At 44.8% G+C, this 20,441-nt stretch overlaps 1 protein-coding gene across 3 annotated transcripts in view; it reads right to left on the reverse strand.

The window, feature by feature from the left end:
• Nucleotides 1-492: 492 nt before the first annotated feature.
• The window catches only part of Lmtk2 (lemur tyrosine kinase 2), a 93,962-nt gene continuing 74,013 nt past the window's right edge, over nt 493-20,441 (reverse strand). For all 3 annotated transcript variants that reach the window (XM_026404128.2, XM_026404127.2, XM_077802246.1), the window contains exons 10-14: nt 17,930-18,079; nt 12,917-15,875; nt 5,593-5,725; nt 5,111-5,353; nt 493-4,169 (exon numbers count right to left, since the gene is read on the reverse strand). In XM_026404128.2, the coding sequence (XP_026259913.2) occupies nt 4,141-4,169; nt 5,111-5,353; nt 5,593-5,725; nt 12,917-15,875; nt 17,930-18,079 (3,514 nt within the window). In that variant the 3' untranslated portion in view covers nt 493-4,140. The remainder of the gene's footprint in view (nt 4,170-5,110; nt 5,354-5,592; nt 5,726-12,916; nt 15,876-17,929; nt 18,080-20,441) is intronic.

The raw sequence follows: 20,441 nt of genomic DNA on the forward strand, positions 1-20,441 counted from the left end.
AGGAGCTGAGAGGCCAAGCCCCAAACCAGCGAGGACTGTGTGTGTGTGGACTGTCATGTGGCTGGCAGCCTCAACTCCACTGGGCGGTGCTGCCATATCTTGGGCACCTCTGAATGGGGACTCATGTCTGTTTCATCTATACACTAAGGGTCTCACCTGGGACGTGAGGTGACTAGTCAGCCTTATGGGCCATAGTTATGGCAGGAGACTGTTGCATACCTCTTAGCCACCTGCACCTGGGGTAAGGGACCAGAGGGATGCCCCTCTCCATGCAGAAAGGCTGGTTTTAAGTGGAGATGAGCCTTGTGGCTAGGGGCTCTTTAAGGCTGGGCCAAGTGAGGACCTCAAGTACAGATGCTCCAAGGCAGATTGGCACCAGGGCACCCTCCCCCGCCCTACTCTTGCATGATGGAAAAAATCACAGAATAAAGGAAACAACAGAGTTTATAAATATATAACTATATTTATTTTGAATATTAAATAGTTTTTAAATTACAAGCAATTTATTGAATCACACTATGCATCAATATACAGTAAAAATCTTACAATTTAAAAATGTACACAATTTAAACTGAAAGTTCATTAACTGTTATATTGCCGTGAACCTCTTCTGACTGTTCAGTACAAAGGCCTGGTAGGTATGATCGCCCCAGGCCTCTATCTGTAGACGAGTCCCATCATTCAGACCCAGCTAAGCCATTCAAGCTGACCTGGACGGGTGTCGGTAATGCAATACTGTCAACACATCTTCAAGAACTTATTTATATGCTAGAGAGTTTTCTTTTTTAACAGCCAAGACTGGCGCCAACCGCACTGCTACTTAGGAATATTGTTTCTGAGATTTCTGTCTGAAGTAACTGTATGCCCATTCTTTTTTTAAGGCTACTCCTCATGAGGTCAATGCTCTGAAGCCCCCCATAACTGAAACCCAACATTTGGAGTATGACACTTGCATTGCATCTGAATTTTTAGGTGACTGACTGAGTAGAGAACTCTGCCAGGCCCCCCGGACAGACATGCAAAGATCATTAACTCTACAAATACCCTATGGGAAATATGAGTGAAAGGAAGAGGTTTTTGAAAGGTGTTTTACGGCAGCAAGACATACAAAGATTTTTTTTCTTAGATAAAACCATCTCTATAGAAACAGTCAGGCCTGAACATTTAAAAATAGAATGGATGATCTGTTTTTAATTCAGCTTTCTTCTTTCGCCCTTAAGATGAATGGCTTCTGACCCAGACACAGGATCTGAGTCTCAGAGGGATCTGGGAGGACTTTCTCTACAGTTCTTTTTCTGCTTATGACAGGGCCGTTTGATAACACAAATCAGCATCTAGCTAGAAGGGGAATGACGGTTAGATTATTCGTATTACATGATTTAAACATACACACTCCACCAAAGTAAGATCTAAATCAAGTCGGACACATCCCGTATGGCTACCCAAAGGAGACCAGGAAATGCCTCAGGTATTAGAAACCTCCCCACTTGGTCTAGAGAATGCTGATGATTTACTTCATTGCATAACTTTTTAGAACAAGTACCATTCATAAAACCCACTACTGGTAACCAACTTATTAGTTAAAAAATAAAAAGAAACAAAGAAACCCAACAACAACCCCCCAACAACCCTGAATTGAACAACAAAGCGCATGCTTGACACTTCAAAATGGGTTGAAGTTTTAATCTATTGAATTAAATTTCTTTGTATTGCTTGAGATTTCAAAAAATCATGTTGACTCACATGTGTATCAGAAATACAGTCTTCCCTTCCATGCAACACCACAGTAAGATCCAACCCACCCCATTCCCAACTCAAGGTATAAAATGCTTTTGGCAATTAATTATGAGAGTGATACAGACCTAAAATTAAAAAATGTGGGAACTATGTTGTTTAAAAAAAAAAATCTTGACATAGTGAAAAAAAGTACAGCCCCCAAATAGCAGTAAATGTATCCTGGGCTAACTACGTAAGAAGGCTATATATTCTATGGATCTGCTTGATTTTTTAGTCACTTAAGTCTGAACTCCTTAAGCCTATAATTTGAAAAAACGAACATAATCACATCTCATTTATCTCTCAACCAAGACTGGTAGATAGAGGTAAAGAAATCAGAAAACTCAGGAAGTTGCCACAGCAAGAATTCAGTTCTGACATTTTGGCAAAATCACCTTCCAAAGCCCTGCTTCCATGTCCAGACCCAGCACTCGAACCCGGCCGGAGTGCACTATGGTCAGACCACGGTGGGGGCGGGGGGACTCTATTCTGAATTTTCTTGCTTTGGAAAGTTTTATTGCTTAGTAGAAAAAATTTGCAGAGTGAATCGGAATTCACAATAAAGGTCACAATTTACCACCTACATACACTCCAGCCAAGGTCCACATTTGCATTCTGCACGGGGACTGGAGCCAGCTGACGTCCCAGCTCCAGCCGCAGTCTAGAGACTCATTCCAGTGTCTTGCTGGAGTCTGGAAATCAGATCAGCACCCGAAAATATTTGGGGCGAAGGACCAGTGTGAGGGGACCCACCCCAGTAGGATCAGTGCTAGCTCAGCACAGTGCAGCTATGCCACACTAGCCACCGGAGACTTCCTGGTGCCAACACAGAGCTCAAGGATGGTAGGATGAGGGCAGCTTCGGGTCAGGGACGCCTGATTCCTGCCAGCCGGTGATGAAGCCGCACTGCAAATGCTCAGTCCCTTTCAAAACAAGAGGAGAACTTGGTGCTTAATGCAGAAGGAAAAGGCTGTGCAGATGAGCCCCTGGGCCACGCAAGTTGTGACAGTCACACAGGATAACCCTGAGGGCACATGGGCTGCTGGGCTCTGCCGAGGCCCCCTGTTTTCTTCCTGGCAGCCGCAAGGCGCAGTCTATCTCCTGGGTTACAAAGACACCAGCCATGACTTGGAGTGGCTCTGAGGGGGAAATCAGCTTTGGAGATTTCCTTTTTTTCCAGTGCTAGGAATGGAAGCAGGGTCTCGGGCATGCAAGGCAAGTGCTCTGCCACTGAGTTACGCCCTCTCCCTGGAAATTTTTTAAGAGCTTGATTCAACCACACCTGAAGTAGATAGACAAAATTATCCATACGGTGCCCAGCATCCAGAGCCCTCTACTGGGACGCATTGGATGCCAGTGCCTCGGAGGAGGGAGGAGGGACGCGTAGAACCCCTGCAGCCTGGCCCCCATGGAGGAGGGGGAGGGGGTGGTGGCCACACTCTGCCTGCAACTTGCCTGACCTGCTACGGCAGAAACTGGCCTCAGAGAACAGTGACCTGCAGCCAAGTTCCGGGGTGCACCTCCTGTCAATTTTTACCAAAAGGGTTGAAAAAGTGGGCACAGAGTGGGAGCATCCCACAGAGAGGCTGCAAGGCCTTTGAGCTGCTCAGAGAGGCCTCATGTGCTACAGGGGAAGCAGCTAATAGAGAACGGACAAAATGTGTTCGATTCTATCAACAAAACAGAGCAGTATTTTTGGACTCATCAAAAATATTTCCTATAAGAACATAAAACACTAACATTCAGAATCAATATCATTTATGAAAGAGTACCATATGTACAGTTCCAACAATTCTGAAGACGGCATAACACTCAAAATATTTAAGCTTTACAAGTACCATGCAGAGCAAATAAACTATTTAAAAAAAAATCAAACTAGTGAATAGCACCAGCTTGACCTGCCGTATTTTCCTTGAATAATTTACGATTCTGTACAATATTGGGACTCTTGGAACACTTATCCACAGTGCAATTACAGAGAGCAATTAGTGATTTCTTTAAGAACAATAAATATGGCTCACTTGTGACCATTCCCCTGGTGCACCCTCCACAGCACCTGTACCCAGACCAGGAGGCACAGGTATGGACGTGGAAGAGGAGGCGGAAAACAGACACACACCCCGGTGCACATTGTTCCCCCACACACGTGGAGGCAGTGTGCCACCTTGCCAGGATGACCAGCCACGAGCACTTCAAGTGTGAGGGGCCGCGGGTGCGAAGCTGCAGAGGGCCCAGCTGCCCGGCCCGGCGGCGGTCCAGCAATCTTTCACCTTCGGAGTCCCTCTCCCAGGCTCACGGTGGCCAGCGGTGGGCAGGACTGCTTGGCTGATGCGGGGCGCTGCTTGGTGGAGTCGTCTGCAGCAGCTAATCCTTTTCTCCATCTTCACTGCTGCCTATTTGGGAGACGAAACAACATGACACGATGGATTTTAAGAACTGTCCCCAAAAGTAACAGTACAGAGCATCTCTGACCAGCCTGGCAGGAAAAGGAACTGTGGCTCGTATCTGCTGTCACACCTGCCCGAGCTGCCCCATGTGTCCTCGGAGCAGCACTCACCAACTCCGCACACACAGCTGCTCAGCTCCCAGGGTGGCTCCGAGTCCACGTTCAGGACACAGAAGAAACCAGCCCCGACCTGCACGTCTGCCCCTGGGAGACTGCCGGGCACAGGTATTATCTAATCAGCATAAGCGAAACAGTGCAAACACAGATACCAGCTCTTTATGTTTCACATTTATTGTTTGAGCTGTAAACTTCAAATAAAAAAAAATGTACCTATTAACATTTATCTTTTAATCTAGGTACAGGGAAAAAGAAGCCAAATGTTCAGATATTGCCCCTTCAAATGTGCCCGTGCCATGAATTCCCACCTGGTTCTCTATCACAGAGACCAAAACTTAATGGCAAAATCAACAACCCAGGGAAGAGCCAGAGTGCACCAGGCTTAATTTCAAAATCACAGGTCAAGTGTTCTCAGCTTGCACCTTCTGAAAGGCTGAATCTGTGGGAAAAACAGGGACCAGCAGCAAAAGGAGAAAAGGGGAAGAAAAGGGGGTGGAGCACTGCCTGGGGAACTCCTCAAGTCCTCCAGGTGGCCTTGGGGTGGTTCCCAGCTCTGGCTGGGGTCACCAGCCCAGCAGCAGCAAGCAGCCATGAGCCTGTAGAGTAACCTGAGGCCACTGTTGAGACGGTGGAGTTTTATAAACACAGATGTATTATCTACTCAGCAGATACCAAGAAAACAGACCACCATGGCTGGAGTCCAGGGAGCATCCCCAGGGGAGACCCACCCCACCCCCACCACGGCCCCAGGACACACAGGCTGCCTCTCACCTCCCTGCTCAATGTCCGAGTCCGTGAGGTGCGTGAGAGAGAAGCTGGCGATGTTGGCAGGAGAGATGGAGAACCTGGAACAGGGGGACACGTGTGGCCAGCTCTGCTCTGTGCTCCGAGCCGGTGGCGGGGGAGAGAAGTACTTGGACGTTTGAAGGGAAGGCTTGGAACCAAGGAGGTTGCTTGTCGTCTTGGACATGAAAGGATCGGCAGAGAAGTCATCATCCCATTCAAAGCCTCCACCTGGAAATAAGCCAACCCCAGATTATCACTTTGTGATAAAGAAGCGAGGAAGCACTCAAAGGACAGGCTCCCTTGGCATGTCCCCAGACACTGCCCAGCTAGCACACGTTGGGGCCGATCCCCTGTGTCTCGAGGCTGGGGAGATCACTTAAAGCAACAAATGACGTTCTGCAAACACACTGACATTATTTGAAGCTCTATTTTTCTGTTTTTCAAAGTCAGACAGAGAAGCTAAATACCTTCTTCATCCGTGGAGCTTTCAGAATTTATGCACCTGCTCAGGTAGGGGGAGTCAGAAGACGGTGCTGGGCTGTTTGGCCCGGGGCCATGAGCTTCTCCTCCACAGTGTCCCAGCTCTTTGGTTGGGGTCTCCTGAAAAGCAGAAGAGAAATTCCTGTGAGCCCGCCCTCGGGAGCAAGCCCAGCAGCATGGCTGTACCCAGCTGGCGGGTGCATCAGGAGGACCGACTCTGAAGTGTGCATCTTAAAGCAAGGGTGGTTTCGGTCCTGGGTGGGAGGAGACAAACACAACACTGCCCCTCCCTGTGAATGCAGCTCTGACACCTGGGCAGGATGTGTGAAGTCGCTCCACAGCCACTGAGAAGTGACACACAGGAAGATGGGGAAGAAACCCAGAATTCAAGTGCCACCAAACCAGCAATGCACTTGCCCTGTTTGCCTCCACCATCTTCTCACCTGGGCTCAGCTCTGCCTGCTACGCAGTGGGCTCGAGTAGGCACGCAGTTGAACAGAGGCTTGGTTCTGCTTTCAGCAGAGGAAGGGGGTTTCTGATCCAGACAGAGGCTCCACAGGGAGCTGCAGGGAGCTTGCTTTCTTTTTCCCTGGTTTTCACCCCAGCCCCAGTCAATCCTGGGATGAAAGTGCTATGATTCTGAGGGAAGAGAGGCTTCTGCGTGGACCATCGGCAACCCCTAAAGGGCAAGTGGGTGGGACCCCTGCTGACAGCTTGCTGTCCTCCCGTTCAGCAAGCATGAAGCACAGAGGAGGACCAAATGGGGGAGGCTCTAGGAGTGGACAGCACAGGGCTATCACAGAGGAAGGAACTCAGAAAAGCAACCCTAGAAACTGGGTGAGGAGCTCCCAGGCCTACCCTTGGGCTGACTCTAAATAACCAACAACAAGTCCCGGCCTCGCCACGGACAGCATCCACAGGTACAGGTTCAAGCAGCACAGCGAAGCCTTTGAAAGGGGAACTAACACTGAAACCACAACCACAGAAGGCGGCCGGAGCGTGTGGCCTGGTCCCAGCTGGGTGAAAGCCTGCTCAGACAAAAACACCACTGTCTCCCATAGGTTCTAACACAGACTGCACAACAGGTCCTGAGGGATAGAATCCAAAATCACAGCATCCAAAGAACCAGGAAAAACTCAATTCACAAGGGAAATGATAACTGACAGATATGAATGCCAAGAGGACACAGGTGTCAGAATTACCTGAAAAAGACTTCAAAGTGCTGAAGCTTGGGGTGTAACTCAGTGGTAGAGAATGTGGGAGGCCCTAGGTTAGATCCTCAGCACCACAAAATATAAAAATAATAAAAGGGAGGGCAAATACTTTAATGAATAGGAATACAGAAAGTTTTAGCAAAAGAATAGATAATAATAATAAAATGAAAATATGAGAGTAGAGAGTTGCAAATGGAATTTAAAAACTCACTAGATGACAGTGAAAGAAACAGTAAACTTGAAGACAGAGCAACAGAAATAGTCTAATCCAACCAAAAGCAAGGGGTGGGGGGACCTGGAAACAAAAGCAGAGGATGATACTAAAGCCTAACACTGGGGTCCCAGGAGGAGAGGAGAGGAGACAAGAGTGTGGTACAGAAAAGGTACTGAAGGGATCAGGCGCAGTGACCACACCTGCAATCCCAGTAACTAGGGAGGCTGAGGCAGCAGGACGGCAAGCTCAAGGCCACCTTGGGCAATGTGGCCAGACCCTTTGTCAAAGTAAGAAATAAAAAGGACTGGTGGTATAGCAGTGGCAGAGTGTCCCTGGGCTCAATCCTCAGTATTAGGAGAAAAAAGAAGTACTGGAAGGATAATGGCTGAAGACGTTTAAAATTTGGTGAAAGACATAGAACTACAGATTCAAGAAGCTAAGCAAACCTGAAATGGGATAAGCACAAAGAAATCCATGCCAGAGGCATCACAAACTGCTAAAAGCTAAAGACAAAATATCCTGAAAGCAGGCAGAGAGAAAAGGCACATTATTTATAGGGAGGCAATGCAAACATCTCATGAGCAATTAGGAAAGCCAGAAGAAGTGATGCTTTTGTGTGTGTGTGTGTGTGGGGGGGTGCCTAGGACGTGCTAGGCAAACATTCTACATTGAGCTACATCCCAGCTGGAAGTGATAAAATAAAATTATTTGGAAAAAAATTTTATTTATTTTTATGTGGTGCTGAGGATCAAACCCAGTGCCTCACATGTGACAGGCAAGTACTCTACCTCTGAGCTCTGAGCTACAATTCCAGCCTGATAAAATTTTTTGCATGTGGAAAGAAAAGAAGTGTCAACATGGAACTCTATATTCAGAGAAAATATCTTTGCACCTGAGTGGTAGAAGGAAGGTGGTGGGGAGGGAGAGAGAAGCAAAGAGAGAAAAGGCAAACACACTTCTCCAGTTGGAAGGGAAATGACATTAAATGGAAACCCAGAACCATCAGTAATGAATAAAAAACAACAGAAGTAGTAACTATCTGGGTAAATATACAACTATTTGTCTCCTCCAGAATTTTCCGAATATGTCTGATGATTAACAATAAAACACAGGACACTCTGGGATGGGGTGTCAGTGATGTGTATGTCGGGGGGCGCTGGGCAGTAGCTAGAGTCTAGCATTCCACGAGGAAGTGGTGAAACGCTGGTTCTCAGAACCCTCCAGCCACCAAATTACCACACACACACAGTAAAAGACACAATAAATAAAAATTAATATTAACCATGTTCTATTACTAAAAGAGGAAAGAGAAACAAATCAGAAGAACAGAACAAAATGGGGCACCTAAATACAAGCTTATTAATAATTTTATTAAGCTCGATGTGGTGGCTCATACCTGTAATCCTAGGGCTCAGGAGGCTGAGACAGGAAGATCACAAGGTTGAGACCAATCTCAGCAACTTAGCAAGGCCCTATGCAGCTTAGTGATACCAGTACAACTGGTATCAAAAAAACAAAAAAACAAAACAAAACAAAACAAAAACCCCTAAATTAAATACACCACTGAAAACAGATTTTCAAAATAGGTTTTATTTTCTTTTGTGGTACTGGGGATTGGACCTAGGGGTGCTCTGTCACTGATCTATATTCCCAGACCCTTCCATTCCACCTCTGCCTTTTTTGACAAGGCTTTGCTAAGTTGCCCTGGCCGGCCTTGAACTTGGGATCCTCCTGCCTCAGCCTTAAGTTGCTGGGATGACAGGCATGTGCCACTGCACTCAGACAAAACACGTTCTGAAAATAAGCCCCTGGCCCCACCTTTCCCACGGGGATGGAAGGAGTGAAGGTTGATCAATGGGCACTGAGAGAAGAGTAAGAAGTCCTGGTATGCCATCCTACAGCAGGGTGACCACAGATGATGAAAATGTACCATATATTTCTTAAAGCTACAAGAAAAGATTTTAATGATTTTGCCATAAAGAAATGATAAACATTTGAGAAGGCAGATATGTTTACCCTGGTTTAAACATTACACAGTATGTACATGTACTGAAACATCACATGCCACCCCAAAATACGTACAATTGTTTTTATGTTTATCTGTACGAAAGACAGATTTTTGAAATAGGTTTTATTTTTTAAAACCTATTTTAAACAAGTTAAAAAAATAAAAAAATTATCAAGAATCAATAAATAGGATGGATTCAAACTAAAGAGCTTCTTCTCAGCAAAGGAAACAATCACTGAGGTGAAGACAGCCTACAGTAAGGGAGCAAATTTTTAGCACATGCACATCAGAGAAAGCACTAATCTCCTATAAAGAACTCAAAAAACGTAATACCAAAAAAAACTCAAACAACCCAATCAATTAATGGGCTAAGGAACTGAAATAGACACTTCTCAGAATAAGATATACATTCAATCAACAAGTATATGAAAAAATGTTCAACATCTCTAGTAATTAGAGAAATGCAAATGAAAACTACTCTAAGATTTCATCTCACCCCAGTCAGAATGGCAACTATCAAGAATACAAGCAATACTAAGTGTTGGAGAGGATGTGGGGATAAAGGCACACTCATACATTGTTGGTGGGACTGCATATTGGTGCAACCACCTTGGAAAGCAGTATGGAGATTCCTCTAGAAAACTTGGAATGGAACCACCATTTGACCCAGCTATCCCACTCCTCAGTCCATACTCAAAAGACTTAAAATCAGCACACTACCCAAAGGACTTAAAATCAGCCAGGCCAATGTTTATAGCAGCTGAATTCACAATAGCTAAACTGTGGAACCAACCTAGATACCCATAAACAGATGAATGGATAAAGAAACTGTGGTATATATACACAACTGTGGTATATACAGCATTAAGAGAGAATAAAATTATGGCATTTAAAGGTAAATGGATGGAGCTAGAGAATATTATGCTAAATGAAGTAAACCAATCCCAAAAAACTAAAGGACGAGTATTTTCTGATTAGTGGATGCTGATCTATGATTGGGGGATGGGGCATGGGAAGAACAGAGGAACTCTGGATTGGGCAAAGGGGAGGATGGGGAAGGGTTATGGGCATAGAAAAGATGGTGGAATGAGATGGACATCATAACCCTAGGAACATGTATGATTGCACAAACGGTGCGTTTCTACACCATGTACAACCAAGAGAATTGAAATGTTACACTCCATTTGTATATGAATAATTGCAATGTATTCTCCTGTCACGTATAAAACTAAGTAGAACAAATAAAAATAATAATAAAAAATTTAAAAAGTAACCAATTATATACTATCTATATGAAATTCATAACAAATGTAATGTTACAGGTAGATTAAAAGCATAAGGAAGAAAAAAGATACACCAAACAATAATCAAAAGAAAGTTAGAGCCAGGTGTAGTGGGGCATGCCTGTAATCCCAGAGGCTTGAGAGGCTGAGACAGGAGGATCTCAAGTTCAGAGCCAGCCTCAACAAAAGCAAGGCACTTAGCAACTCAGTGAGACCCTGTCTATAAATAAAATACAAAATAGGGCTGGGGGTGTGGCTCAGTGGTTGAGTGCCCCTGAGTTCAATCCCCAATACCTCACCCGCTCCCACCAAAAAAAAAAAAAAAAAAAAAGAAAGAGTAGCTATATGAATATTAGAAAAAGGAACGGGGATACAATACAGCCCAGGGGAAAGCACTTGGCTAGTATGTGCAAGGCCCTGGGTTCAATCTCTAGCACTGCAAAAAAGAAAAGAAAGAGGAATGAAGGATTTTTGTTAAGTATTAAAAGGGCAGTGGATGAAGAAGATGCGATCACCCTGTATGTACACGAACCATTTGGAGGTGGCTCGGGTAGAGGGCCTGCCTAACAGACATGATGTGTAACACACTCAGCGACACTGACATCAGTGAAGAGAAAAGTAGAAACCCAGGATACAGCTGCAGCTTCCACAGCTGCAGTTACTCTGAAGAGTAACAATTTAGACAGAAAAATCAGCAACTGAACAAGTCTATCCACAAACTAAACCTGACGTTTACAGAACAGCAGTCCACCACAGGAAGAGAACACACGCGTTCAGAGGTACACGGAACACTGACCCAGGCAGGCCACAGCCCGGCCCTAAAACAGACCCTAATAGGCGTAAAAGAATGGAAACTACACAGCATGCTCCTGACCATCATGGAACTGAACTGGAAGCCAGCAACTCAAAGGTACAAGAAAATCTGTAACCCTTGGAAATTAAACAATATTATAAATAATCCATGAATCAAAGAGTAAGTCTTAAGGGAAAACCAGAAAATCATTTGAGCTGAATGAAAATGAAAATAACATTCTGACAACAGTGGGATGAAGCTAAGGTGGTACATGGAGGGAAATTACAGCATTAAATGCTAATACTGGAAAAGGAGAGAGGTCTCAAACCCCAAGCTTTTACCTTAAGAAACTCAGGGAGAAAAAAGCAAAATAAATTCAAAATAAGCAGGAGAAAGGAAATAATAAAGATAATAAAGATAAGAAGAAAAACAACAAAGAAAAAAAAAACCCCACAAAATCCAAAAGCAATTCTTTGGGAAGATCAACACTTCTACATGATCTCTTCCAGAAGCCATAGGAGTATGAAGAAACACCTGCCAACGCATTCTCTGAGGCCAGCATCGCCCTGACACCAATACTAAGACAGTGGCAAAACCCACAAAAACCAATACCAAGTAACCAAAAAAACCCGGGTGGGCCCAAGAATGCTGAGATTCTGTCTTGTGTTCATCCCTCTCCTTTCTGTTCTTGGAGAAGGGCACCTTCTTCTCCCAGGCTGGCTGACAGGGTTCTCCAGGTGGAGGTGGTGGGGAGCAGCAGGGAAGGAGCAGACCTCAGAGCTCAGGCTGAGCCCAGGAAGCCACTCTTCTTTCCTTCAACCTCCACCTCAGGCAGCGAAGAGGCGTAGAGGCGCACTTGAAAGAGTGTTGTATTCAAATGGGGCAGGGGTGCCATGATTTTTGAGAAAGCCCTTAGAAACAAGCACAGAGCAACAGAAAGGAAGACTCCATGGCCGACTACAGGTGCTTCATAGAGGCCATGCTGCCAAGGGCTCTGCTCCAAGAATTAAGCAAAAAGGAGCCAGCACCATGAAGGAAGCCAAGGTCTCCACACCTTCTGGAAAGTGACGGGGCCTATTCCCACAACCGGGCTTCGCTTACAATCTAGCTGACTCTAGAAGCAAATTCAAAAACAACACTTCAGTTATAAGCTGTTCCACTTTTCAAGGAGCCTGTCTGTGCTCATCGCACACTAAGCCTCCTGCTCCACACTGGGCAAAGAGCATGCGGCCAGGGGAAGGGGCAGAAGGGCCAGCAGGTCACACTCCCAGACACACCGCAGGGGCTGCTGCTGGTGGGCTGTCTCCAGAGCTGTGTGCCAGCAACTGTTCCAGGCCTGCATCCAAGTGCTGGGTGTTATTGCCAATTGTCAGATTCTAAAAATTAGTCTGTAAAGGGTAACTGATTTCAGTAGGACCTGTTAGGAGATCCAAGAAGAGCATCCAAGTCTACTTTTCTTAATTTAATTCAAATTCCCTGGGCAAACTACATCTCTGACTATTCTTGGAACTGGAACCCCAAATTACTTGGGGTAATCGCAATCTGTTACCATGAAACAGTAATTATAAAAGAGACCACTGTCCACACTCAACTTTGTAACATGTTTTGGAATTCTCTAATATAGATACAGGCATTTAAAATAATTTTGAGGTGGGGCTGGGATTGTGGCTCAGTGATGGGGTGCTCGTCTAGCACGTGCCAGGCCCACATAAAAATAAACAAACAAAATTGAGGTACTGTGTCCAACTACTTCTAAAAAGTAAACATTTAAAAAAAAATAATGTAGAGGTAACAGATACCTGGTCAAACAGGTAGACTGTGACATCATCAAAAAACGTCACTGCCTTCTTTTCCTTCTTCCAGTCATCAGGCAGCTGATCAATGGCCACAGATGCTGACGGTTTCAACAAACTCCGCAAGTGCCTGCTGTCCTCGTCGTTGTTGAGGATCACAGGCACAGGGTGCTCAATGTCGTCTTCCGACTCGGAGCTGAGGCTGTGCAGGTTGAAGGCCCTCAGGTCCTCATCTGAGTCGTCACTGTTCTCGTCCTCCTCATCGGCATCCATCCCATCCTCGGAGAGGTCGAGCATCCCAGACACAGCAAGTTTGCCCAGGTATTTCCCTTCAATATCTGGCTCTTTCAACTTGGGGCCCTCAGAGTGGCTGGATAAGGACTTATCCACCGAAGAATTTGCATATGCCAGGAGTTCGTTGGTGTTGGTTCCCGTGGAGGTGATGGTGCAGGGGCGATCTTCTTGCATCTCGAAGTCGTCACTGCTAAGTTCTGAATTCAATAAACTCAAGGGGCTCCTGGCCTCATCTTCCACAGAGTATGTCTGTCTGGAAATCTCAGCCTGTACTGACTCCAATAGTTCTTCTACTTCCAGGTGACTGGAATTCTGCGTATCCGATGGACAACTTTGATGTGGTTGGCTCTTTTGGGTTTCCTGGCAGCTATCTTTGGCACCAGGGCTTTGCTCTGGGGTGACTGGCTCAGGCAGGGACTGGCCCTCTGCTAATGCCAAGGCTGAAGTGGAGGTTCCTGGGACCTCTTCGGACTTTTTATCTGGCTCCGAGTCATTATCTGAGAAGTATGCAGAGTCTCGATATGAACTCTGGGAGACAGGTGCAAAAGTCTGTGAGCTGCCTTCTGCCCCTCGGTGGCCATCACCTGCATCTGAGATGATGATGACCGGATTGGGAGGCAGACTGCTATGACTGTCATCACCCACTGCAGCTGAGTCTGAGTCTGAGGTGCCCTCAGGGGCAGGGTGTAGAGTCCATTCAGGGGACTCCAGGTTCTCTGTTTCATAGCCACTATCTGCTGGCTTGTCAGGGGGCAGGAGTTTCTGAGGGGTGTGGGAGCCTAAGGATTCCAATAACGTTTCATGGACATCCACTGAATCCAGGGAGTCTGGGGTCTCCACTGACTGTTCTGAAGTCGGGTTGGGTGTTGACAAGCTATCGTCTAAGAGGCTATCTTGGCTGGTGGAGTCTGATGAAAGGGCAGACACCAAGCCTGTATCTTTTGTGGCATCTTTATAACTGAGCTGGTTTAAAGTCTCTACAGTTTCCAAGTTTTTCTCCAGTAAACTGCCTCCATGACAGTCTTCTGAAAGCAGTTTATTTTGTAAGTTTTGTCTCAATTCTGGAAGACTGTTTCCAGTACTCCCCCGACTAGCAAGAACATTATCTGTAAGAATGGAGTCCCCTTTGGTTAATCTGAAGACCTCCTGACTTGGGTGCATTGAGTCCTGGGGCCCACTGTCCACACCACAGGTTCTGGTGTTGGTGGAGGGAATCTCAACCTTAGCAGGTGTAGAGTCTGGATTCAGATCCTGGCAGAGAAGGTCCTCAGGGGTGCTGACATCCAAACCTGTAGGCTTGGTCCCTTCCTGCTTCAGAAGTGAACCTGGGGGGGCATCAGGAAGTGCTTCTTCTGCTATGAGGGAGGTAGGAGGTACCTGCACTTCTGGGGAAGACTGCAATGAGGTGCTCAAAGTGTCACCCTTGAGCGTGACTCCTGCATCTGTGCCCTTTGTGCCCAGATTCTCCTGGGACAGAGGGAAGCCCGGTGTCTTTTCAGTAAGCTTAAGCTCAGTAGCTATAGAGTTTCTAGGAGACATTTCTGAAACAGTGTCAGTAAAACCAGCATTCTTAAGTTCTGTTTGAAGATCACTTATCAGTTCCTTGCTAGACAATGAGTCTTTTAGTAAGTTTTTCTCTTGAAGAAATAAAAAGTTTTCTGTCAATTCTTGAACATTCAATGGATCAAAGTGATCTTGGTGCAAAAGATTTTCTGATAAACAAAGAGGCTCATGGTCAAAAAGCTTACGAGGCTTTTCTTTGTCAGAGTGGCAAGCTATTCCTGACTTGCTGGGGTCATCCAAACTTGAACCTAAAGTGGTTGGCTTAAAGTCAGTTTGAACTCCATTTAGTTCCATTAAGTCGAATATTTTTTGGTGACTGGGCAAATCTTCCACTTTGTCAATATCATTAAAAATATTATTGAAAGGGCTCTCAGGGCCACTGTTAACATGTAAATCCTCAGCTAAGCCAGGATCTTTCGGGTCTGTACTGCTCTGGAAGAAATCTTCATCTGTACTGGATTCCTCAAATTCCGGGTTCCTGAGGGCGGGAAACTGGGATGCCTCTGCTCCAACCCTTTCTGGATTATCCATTTCGGTTGTAAGCAGTGCAGGTGGGTAATCAAGTTCCAAGTTTCTACCGCTTTTCTCTTCTAACTGGATATAATAGTCGCTTCCGACGGAAAGGTTATGAGCATCAAAGACAGGAACCACTCCAGGGGCCCTGAGGGGGACCTCCTGGCCACTGTCATCCTGTTTTCCAGGCCCAGGTTCTGAAAGGGAACTCTCAAACACCTCAACTGGAAAGAAGATGCTTGAGTAGGATAAGGCCTCGTCTGGGTGGCCCCGGCTGTGCTCATCAAAATGATCATGCTTGGCGGCCTCCCAGACATACTCGAAGCTCAGCCCCTGGCTCGTTTCAGTCACTGTGAGAACCTCCTCCATTTCACGACCAAGCCGATCTCTGGTAAAATGGTCGAGGATTGGAAAGGCAGCGTTGCTTGACGTGTCTCTGCTGCTGGTGTTTGGTTTGAGAGCATTCCACTGCTGTTCAAAGTCCACTTCCGCATCCCGCTGGCTCTGCATGCGCAGGTAAGTCAGTAGTCTGTGGACATCTTCAGCTGCTGGTCTCTTGTCTGGTGACAGCCAGCAGAACTGTAAGACTTCATACCTAAACAGAGTGGCAGAGGACATTAACAGAATGATGATAAACTGTCTTAAGAATAGACTTTATAAGAACCCTGATACAACTTAATACCCCCACACATTTCCACTCTTTAAATCACTGCCAAACATATTAAGGAGTTTAGTTCATGGTGAGATCAAGACTCAAGAAGAAATGAAAAAAATATAACATCTGGGGCTGGGGTTGTGGCTCAGTGGTAGAGTGCTCGCCTAGCATGCATGAGGCACTGGGTTCGATCCTCAGCACCACATAAAAGCAAAATAATGTGTCCACCTAAAAACTAAAGATAAATAAATGAATGTTTAAAAAAAAGAAAGAAAAAATATAACATTTGACCCACTCATTTTTTGGTTTTGGGACACTCCATGGTATCCAACTATAGTTCATTTGCTAGTCATTTGTTCTTCTAGTGGTTTTGCAATGACTCAGCCACTGAATTTAGAAACTGTTCTTCTATGTTTTCCTTTTTTTTTTTTTTTAAGTATTGGGGATTGAACCCAAAGGTGCTTTACCACTGAGCTACATCCCTAGTCTTTTTGTTTTTTAATTTTGAGATGGGGATCCAGTGAAGTTGTCCAGTCTGGCTTCAAACTTGCAATCCTCCTGCCCCAGCCTCCCATGTTGCTGGGATTACAGGTGTGCACCAACAGATGTGGCCCATGTTAAGTGGGGAATATATTTATCTTATGCTTTTACTCATTTTATTCTGTGAGAATTCACAGACAAATGCTGTTGTAACTAACGTGTATTTCCTGGATAACAACAGTTTCTGGCCCATGGCTTTCTGTGATCATGAAAAGAGCAGAAGGTAGAGAAAGCAACCAGGGGCTAGGTCTTCAAAGGGGGTTGGCTAGGTATGGCTGACATCTTAACCTGCAGCCATAAGCAGCGGGGAGACAGACTGCCTCACAGGATTGGGTTTACAGAGTATACGTCAGAATGTTCTGGATGAAACAGCTCTAGAAATTGGGGAGCTGAGCAGTGCCCCAACACAGGGAAGCCCAGCTTTCGAGGCATCACCAGGTGGGCAGACTGCGGTGTAGACTGGTCTGAAGGAAGGCGAACCTGGTCCTAACTGGAAATGGAGCAGAACAGATCCAAAGTCTCTCATAGAAAGTAAATTTGTAGGACTGGGGATGTAGCTTAGCGACAGGTGGTTGCCTAGCAAGTGTGACTCTATGGGTTCCATCCCCAGCACCACACACCCACAAAAGTGATAAAAAGTAAAAGTAATTTATATTGAAAATGTCAATATACATTATATGAATCAGTCTCCACTGCCAATCTGAACACTGTCCTTTCATGTGATCCACGTTTTCTCCTGTTAATCATCCATATAAACAGTTTCACCTTTTCTTTTAATTTTCTTTTAATTTTTTTAGCAGTACTAGGGATGGGACATGGAACCCAGAGCCTTGTGCTTGCTAGGGAAGCACTCTTCCCCCGAGCTACATGCCTGGCCCTTTTTATTTTACTTATAAGACAGGATCTGGCTGAGTTTCCTGAGATTACAGGCAGGTGCCACTATGCTCTAAACAGCTTCATTTTAAAACAATTCCAATGGAAAGCTCCCCTACTACTGGTTTCTTTAATTAGTTCAGGCAGTTTTTTTTTTTTTTAATTGTATGTAAAACTTAAGTTCCTGCTTGTTGTAAACATTTTTTGAATGTTTTTAAGAAAGAGCTAGATGGGGTGTTGCAAGCCTGTAATCCCAGCAGCTGGGGAGGCTGAGGCAGGAGAGTGCAAAGCTGGCCTCAGCAACTTAGTGAGTCCCTGAGCAACTCAGCAAGACCCTGTCTCTAAATAAAATATTAAAAAGAGCTGGAGATGTGGCACAGTAGTTAAGTACCCTGGGTTCAATACATGGTACCACAAAAATTTAAGAAAGACATGTTAACTGAAAACTTAAGTCATGGATAATGTACAAATGAGTGCTTTTCTTAACACCTACTGTTTGAAAATAGGAAACATGAACTAGCACCTGTGGAAGCACGATTTCCTTGTCTTTCAAAGATAACAAAGAACATGAAGTTACCAACCATCTATCAGAATAAGGCTGCTCCAGCTGGGGCTTCGGGAGTTTCATCTCTCTCTCTCTAATGACTTGATTGAGGACGTCCAGGTTGGAAAGGTTTGCATATGGCTGGGCAGCATTATCAAAAAGCTCCCAAAGGGTCACACCCAGTGACCTGCGGGAAGAAGAACATGGCTTTCTCCCTTTAGATGTCAAAATTTTAACACCCACATTTTATTTGAATAGACAGCAGTTTTTAAGAACAAGGTATATACTGAAGAGGTTAATAATAATAAGATAATTAACATGATAAACTCTCAAAACAATAATCCACATCCACAAGTAAGAGCAAAAAGAGAGGCATTTCCATTAAAACGAGGAGGACAAGACTGTCTTCTCACATTTAGTCATTTCTACTCTAGAAGTTTTAGCCAATGTCAAAAAAATATGAAGAAGATAACAGAGATAGGGATGAGGTAATATGAGTGTCAACTTTAAAAACCCAAGAAATTAATTGAAAGACCATTAGGATGTTTTAAGAGTGGGCTGGAATTGTGGCTCAGTGGTAGAGCACTTGCCTGGTAAGTGTGAGGCACTGGGTTTGATCCTAGCACCACATAAAAACAAATGAAGGCATTAAGTCCATATACAACTAAAAAAAAAAAAAAAAAGAATGTTTAAGAGATCTACAAAATAGTTGTAGACTAAATAAATAACTGAATTCTGGGGTAGGAAAAAAATTCCATATTCACGACAGCTGTGAACACCAGAAAATATCATCCCCTACACCCAGTACAAAAAAATATATACATTTTAGTTGTAATTGGACACAATACCTTTATTTTATTTTTTTATTTTTATGTGGGACTGAGGATCAAACCCAGCACCTTGCAAGTGCTAGGCGAGCACTCTACCACTAAGTTACAAGCCCAGCCTCAGACAGTTTGACTAACAAACTGTATTAAGTAAATAGATTATTTAATGTGTGCAATAAACTTTAAATTTAAATCAGCATACTGAGTATCTTAGTTGAGAGATCATCTCTATCAATGTAAACAAAATGATCTGAACCTCCTGATATAACCCAGAAGGCAAGAAGTACTTTCTCTTCTTTGGCACATGTTAGGGGTAGATGACCATTCTTTTTGTACAAAAGAATTTTAGGACACTGTTAGTGACTTTAGAGAGTTTACAATTTAATTGAAGAAAATAAGAATTCAGGGCTGGGGATGTGGCTCAAGCGGTAGCGCGCTCGCCTGGCATGCATGCAGCCCGGGTTCGATCCCCAGCACCACATACAAGATGTTGTGTCCGCCGAAAACTAAAAATAAATATTTAAAAAAAAAAAAAAAAAAGGAAAATGAGAATTCAGCCGGGTGTGGTGTCACACCTCTGTAATCCCAACAGCTCAAAAGGCTGAGGCAGGAGGATCGTTGAGTTCAAAGCCAGCCTCGGCAAAAGTGAGGTGCCAAGCAACACAGTGAGACCCTTTCTCTAAATAAAATACAAAATGCAGGGTGTGTGTGTGTGTGTGTGTGGGGGGGGGTGTTGTAGCTCAGCTGGTAGTGTGTTTGCCTAGCATGTGTGAGGCACTGAGTTCGCTCCTCAGCACCACATAAAAATAAATAAAATAAAGGTATGGTGTCCATCTACAACTAAAACAAATGTTTTTTAAAAAAATAACAAAATAGGGCTGGGGATGTGGCTCAGTGGTTGAATGTCCCTGAGTTCAATCCCTGGTACTCCCTGGCCCCAAAAAAGAAAATAAGAATTCACATGAAATACTAAAACCAAACAGGCTTTGTATGATTAATGAAAAATGAGTTTATTACCACCAAGCCTGGTTTGACTTTGGCCAAATCTGTCTACCTGTCTCAATTTCCCCAGATTCCTAACTTACCTCCCTTCCCTCTCCTAAAAAGGCCCATTCTAAACCAAATCCCTTTCAGGCCACAACCACCCCCCATTTGTCAGCAGCCATGACGCACAGCTTCCCAGCTTCTTAGTAGGAGCAACTTGCATTTTTCTAAGAAGAAAGAGTCCTGTAGCTCCCCCCACCCCGCCCCCATCTCTGCATGAAGTCTTTCCTGGTCACCCTGGCATGAACTAGGGCCAGGTCTGTCTTAGGAAATATTGGCTATGTTTTCAGGTAAATCATCCTGCTAAGGGCAGTAAAAACCTGGATGAAGCATAAAAAGCATCTTTTTAAAGGCACAGGTGCATAAGAATGTAGAAATTACCAGGACAAAATGTAGAACTTAAAGAACTAAGTAGAACAGAAGATCACCTTTGCCTTGGGGCATCTATTGAAGCTCGAGGTTTCTGTTTATAGTTCCTGAGATTTGATGGAGTGACAGTGGTAAACAGGTCAAAGCCCTGACCCTGCCCAATGTATAGGGTCTTAAAGAGTGACTTCCTCATGGCAGAAATAACCCTGTCTCTACAAGGCAAGCTGCCAAGGCAATGAGGGAGGCAGAGAAAGAGAATAAATGTGTGTGTGTGTAAGGGGTGGGAGCTAAGAGTAACCACAGAGCTCA

The sequence above is a fragment of the Urocitellus parryii genome, chromosome 9 (assembly GCF_045843805.1).
Source record: "Urocitellus parryii isolate mUroPar1 chromosome 9, mUroPar1.hap1, whole genome shotgun sequence".
Taxonomy (NCBI): Eukaryota; Metazoa; Chordata; class Mammalia; order Rodentia; family Sciuridae; genus Urocitellus; species Urocitellus parryii.